The sequence below is a fragment of the Sinohyriopsis cumingii genome, chromosome 2 (assembly GCF_028554795.1).
Source record: "Sinohyriopsis cumingii isolate HCF-2022 chromosome 2, ASM2855479v2, whole genome shotgun sequence".
Taxonomy (NCBI): Eukaryota; Metazoa; Mollusca; class Bivalvia; order Unionida; family Unionidae; genus Sinohyriopsis; species Sinohyriopsis cumingii.
The window spans coordinates 97,490,047-97,496,046 of NC_142962.1; the positions used below are offsets into that span (position 1 = coordinate 97,490,047).

Here is a 6,000-nt window from a genome sequence, read left to right on the forward strand (position 1 = left end):
TCTTTCTTTTATATATATATATATATATATATATATATATATATATATATATATAACCCCTCATGCATGGTTGAGGTCATTTGACAATCTTGGGTTACAAGTTCTTTTGTATAATTATAACTCTTAGTAAAGGAGATGGTTCCACTGCTTTGCTTTAACTGTATAAGTGGAAGCCCTGTCCTTTCATAATCATTTATTGCCGCCCCCCCCCCCCCCATGACCCAACCCTTGTACTAGGTCAAGATCATTTGAAATGTGTCAGGCTGGGGGTGGGGTCAGACAATGCCTGTGATTTCTTGGAATATCTTGTTATTTGTAGAGTAAATGTTTACTAGTTATCTGCCAAGCATGCAGAAGTATTATTTTGTATTATCAGAATCTAACAGATTTTAGTGACAGATTTTGGACAGGGGAAGTGGGACCATGTAGAATAGGTCTGATGAAGTCTGATGCACCCTCTTGCATATTACATGAGGTTACTAATGAAAGCAACCTTTTTTGCCCTGGTTACTACCGAGGTCTTAACTTTGTTTAAGTGGTTTGTTTTGAGAATTAAACATTGTATTGGAAGGATTGTACTACTACTATGGCCATTACAGTGCTGATGTACCTTTAAGCCAAATACATCAATTACAAACATTATTGACAATATCCTGTCTTTTGATATAAATCTTCATTGCCAGATAAATGCAAGTAAATTAATTTGTTACAGTGTAGGGTCAGTAATGTGCGACTAAAAACCCTATACTTAACAGAAGAATATTAACATTATGCAATATTGTTTTTATTTCAGCATTTCCTTCTGCGATCCGAATGTGAGCATTTGATACGCCAAGGAATTCTGGAACACATTGTACATTAACCATACAAGTCTTTTGTAGACATAATTTAATGTCAACCTCCAGTTATAATTTATAATTTGTTAATGTAAGCATCTGGACATGGAAATGTACATATGGACTCCTAACATATAAAATCGATTATGTTCATGATATTGGACAGTATGGATATGATTTGTAAATAAATATTCTGTACCCTATGGAATTTTCACTCCATTAGCAGACATTGTGTGCTTTTGTGATATTAGCTGTATTCAAAACAATGGAAGAACTTGGGGCAACGTTTTTTTAGAATATAAATTCCAATGTAGGCATTTCATTGATAATTCATTATTAATTGTCCAAGTCTATAAGAATATGTTGTTGTGAGTAGAACTGAAATTCTTTGTAAACATCGTAAACATCATGTACCAGTCAACACTAATGGTCAGTTACCCAGGTACCCGATCAAAGGGAGATTATATTAAACGTTGTAGGTTGAGGCTGGCAAGAATGGCTGGCAAAAGTGTACTACATACATGCCAACCCCTGGTGAGGAAAAAGTTTGAGCAGAAAAAGAGTAATCCACATACAAAATTATTTATTTACCCTCTGGTCTTTTAACATAAATTACTGCTTCAAGTTTTCATATATAGCACTTTGAGCTTTAAAAAGCAAAAGACTCTAATATTGCATTTCAAAACACTTTGTACCAGCTGAGATTATGAATGTTTTGCACACCAGTAGAGAGTGTTGGGTTACAGAGCCTGGATCTCAATTCATATTTTTTTTTAACAATACTGAACTTTCTCATAGTCAGCATTAGAATGGTAAAAAACCAGTGACAAAGAAGAGGAAATTTATATCTTCCAGTTATTGGATCTTTTATGTGGGAAATAAGGTGCCATTGCACATAAACCATGTCTGCATGATGTACATCGTCAGGTAGAATGCAATCTTGATACTTAAGGAGTTTTCCTTCTAACTTATCGGCAGCCTTTCCTTCCACAAGGTGCATCATATGACAGGGACAACCTGATGTGTACGCTGATGGAGACATTTTTCAAAATATAGAATGCAACTCCTTTTTGAATTTTCATGGATTCTGCAATTTTAAGTGAATTATCTTCTGCTGAACACCTAACAATATTTGATGATTTTGTTCTTGCACATGCATATTTAATGCAATCAGAACTTTGGAATCAGGAAACCTCCCTTTGAACAAAAGACCAATGTAGTATTCTGCTGCTAGGGGTAGTTTGTGTTATATTAAGAACTCTGTAAATAACGCCTCTGCATTTATAAAATTTGTATCTCATTTATTTTTGCTGTAAAATAAATTACCTTAGTATTGGAGATAGTACAGCGAGCTAATTCAATGTTTCTTTGTTTTACCACAATGGCCAATATATTAAAATCCTTTACACACATCCTGCAATGGACATGAAGCTGCTCTAGAATGGAACACTGTATTGTGTAATTCATGCATTCATCTTTGAATCGGTTTTTCATCTTCTAATCCCTCTGTTGAAATTATTTGAAAAATGTTTTTGCTCTAACACACGCACTGTCTAGACTTTAAGCGTCAAATACCTACTGACTGGTTCTGTGCCATACCTAAATTAGAACAAAGAATCTGCAAACAGAGATTAAAAATTAGACAACCAGTCTGTTCTCTCCTAACTAAGCCATACAGCTGCTATAAATAGGAACCAAGGTCAAAAGTTTAAGTAGAAACCAGCATGTATCTTGCAAATAGGGCAGCTGCTATAAGTAGAACATAATACTGTTAGGAAAGTGCATGAGAATCTATGGACAAGCGTACTCTTTTATCGTAGTTACGTAAAAGCCATCTTTTCTAGAATACGGTCTGAAAGATTAAACGGGATGTTAATAAAAATAAGAAAACAAATGATTCATTTTTTGGGAGGGAGATATACCGAAAACACATAATGCGAATACATTTATACGCAAGGCGTAATTTAGTGACAAAAAGCATAATGGTTGGCATATATGGTACTATCTTGATGGTCAGAGTGTAAATAAGAACTGCTCATTTGTATTTATTCATATCTGCTTGGACTAAACCAGTACATGTATTGAATTCGGTTTTAAGGGTTGCCACGTGGTAAAATAAAGCAGTTGCTTCCATTACAAGCTAAAGGGCTTCAAGCCACAGTTACGAGAAGAGGTAGAACTCTACTTGGCACTTAACAAGTATATATATGTATCAAATTCATTGCTTGATCAAATGGATTGTCAGCTTGAAAAGTGAGCAGGTAATGCCCTTACAAGCCAAGTGCTTAATGAGACATGCACGGTCATTGGTACCTGATGACTCGTAGAGATGCTCTCAGGAATTTATGTAAAGGTGGGAGTTCCTGCCTTGTCACAACAGTAAGGGGGAGTAGAACAGAAAGGAGGCAGTGGAACAAATGGTTACTTTTCGATATTTACCTCACATCAATATCCATCACTTTCAAACTGCTTCACTGTTAGAAGTTGCCTATAGTTGTATAAGCATTATTTTTTTAATTGTTTCACAGCTTAATCTTCTCCTTACCTATGTATGAATGTTCTTTTCTGACACCCCATTCACAGTCTGCTGTCTGAAGAGGCACATAATATATATATATATAATCATTACTTAGCCAGTTCGAACAAGTTTGAAAACTACTTTATGGTAATGTACAATTTTCCACAGCTCACATGTATCATTTTTTTAATAATACTTCTGCTCCAAAGTAAGATTTTTCACTAACAAGCTCTGCCAAAGTTTCACTTTCTTGAATAATTGCTTTACTGACTACCAATCCAGATTTACCATCTCCGTAATGCTGTATTAGGATTTAAATTCATTAATGACAGTCTGCTTGCTCAGAAAGATATTTTGATCAAATGAAAAGCTTTACAGTAGTCCCCTCTTATAAGGCCACCCCTATTGCAGCAGGGAAGTGGCCTTATAATGAGGGTGGCCTTTCTAGAGGGGGATGACAAATGCAAATATTAAATACATATGAAGAAAGTCACAGGTACATTTAAGTCTAAAACATTTAATATTTTCATAAAAAAAATTACATGCATGTTGTGAAATAAATGTAAAATAAACTGTTTCATTATTTTCAAAAGAATGTTATGAATAACCATTGATAGTTTTAAAACTGTCTTTGTAACTATATTACAGATCACATCATCTGTCACTTTGTTGGCAAGTCTAAAAAACAAACCAGTCTCGTCACAATAAAAAATATCCTTGCTGTCATATCCCATGCATATATAATCTTTTGTTCCAATAATATTGTGTCGCACATGAAATCTGTGCAACCTTCCGTTACTTGCGGTAAAGTCGTTATATCCCAATTCAACTGACAGAATTGTTGCTTTTTCTTGTCATTCAAATCAGGATACAAACATCTCCTGGCTTAATCTTCCTTTCTCCGTCCATTTCACCTTTCCACTTCTTTGTTTCCTTATCTTTCATGATATTGTTATTTGAGTCTTTCTGACATTAGTTTTCTGCATGGATCCTCAACCCCACCCCCACCTCTCGGTCAGTTGAATTAATTTCACTTTCTCTTCTAAACTGAGAATTTTTCTTTTCCTCGATGACATGTTGATCTTTTTGCAGTAAGTTACTTGTGTTGCAAACTACAATACTAATAAAACAATTTTTTATGCATCTAAATAAATTGCTGTGTGTTTATAAAGGAAGTGATCTTGTCACGTGATTAGTTATTCACAGTCTGGTTTTCATACATGTTTTTACACTGAGAGAAGCAAAAACGGTTTCAATATGTACCATTAACATCACGCAGATTTGACCTCGCAGCCGTTAGGATTTGTAATTTTGACAATTATTGTCCATAGTAGTAGCCACTAACAGTCAAGCTCAACATCTTACTAAGGGAAGCCATAAAGGCTATCAAACCATTTTCCTGCTGACTTTTGTATTGTACATCGATACTGCCATTTCTCAGCTGTTACTACTGTTCAATAATTGTAATCTTAACAATTATCAGAGTGACTAAACCGGACATCTTATGATAACACAGCAGTAAGGCTAATTGGATTACATGTACTCAACCCTTTGTATGGATTAAAATTTGAGTCTTTCTCGGCTTTATGGAATAAATGTGGCTTCTCGTAAGGTGTAAATGACATAATATTAACCTTAGTGGTACATGTACTTTAGTCAACACTTCTTTCAATAACGAAAACCTGACATCGGGAAACAAATCGGATTACTTAACACATGTTATGAATAAAATATTAGTTCTGGATACATATTAAAATAAAATATGGCTGCTTGTGAGGGGTAAATTTTATATCGTTGCACTAATATGCTGGTCGCGTTAGCTGGGTGGCCTTTCATGAAGGATACTTTTGAACACAAACTTGTCAGTGCCAATGGATTCTGGCTGTAAGGAGCGGGCGGGGGGTTTGAGGAGAGGGCCTACTGTACTTCCTAATTTCATTTTTTAGATTCTTCTATATTTATATTAATTCTTTTAGGACTATATGGTTTTGTAGCAGAAGAGCCCATGGGGCTAAATTGTTTGAGAACGGAAATTGCATTCTGCCGGTAGACATCTGTATTTTGAAATAGCACTTCATTGTGGGACTGACCAACATGCCATCTCCATTCAGCATATCAGACTCATATTTAACACCATTTTCAGGTTCAAAATCACTGTTTTATCTCCATTAACACTTTCTCAGCTCAATGAATCTCACATATTTCATAATTTAAAAATAAATTGCCTTCATCACTATCATCAGCCAGTATTTGCTGAACAAAATCATCTAAAGATGAAACATGCTGTAAATGACCCATCTGGTGTTTTCTAGGAAGCCACTATTATATAGAAGCATTTATACCAACAAAATCCCCAAACCCTAAAACTTCCTTGATGCAAAAATCGATTGACAGAATCCTTATTTCAATAAAATTTAGTTTAAGAACCGTCACATCAAGCCAAAGAACCCAGACTTGTGACAATCGTTATGGTATCTCTACCTCTACTGGTGACTTGTTACAACAAGCACTTGAGTGAATGGCTGAATAAAAATTGTATACTGCACAGAGTAATTTTCATATTAATGACAGAGCTAATTTGCAGCAGTTCTTGCACACCACTGGTCACTCCATTGTCCAGGTTGTTACTGATGGGCAGGTACCCCA

General features: G+C 35.1%; 1 protein-coding gene across 2 annotated transcripts in view; it reads left to right on the plus strand.

Moving 5' to 3' along the window:
* Positions 1–1,039, plus strand: part of LOC149805440 (DNA replication complex GINS protein PSF1-like) — a 36,278-nt gene extending 35,239 nt beyond the window's left edge. For both annotated transcript variants that reach the window (XM_089950025.1, XM_089950024.1), the window contains exon 7: positions 794–1,039. In XM_089950025.1, the coding sequence (XP_089806151.1) occupies positions 794–862 (69 nt within the window). In that variant the 3' untranslated portion in view covers positions 863–1,039. The remainder of the gene's footprint in view (positions 1–793) is intronic.
* The last annotated feature ends 4,961 nt before the right edge of the window (positions 1,040–6,000 follow it).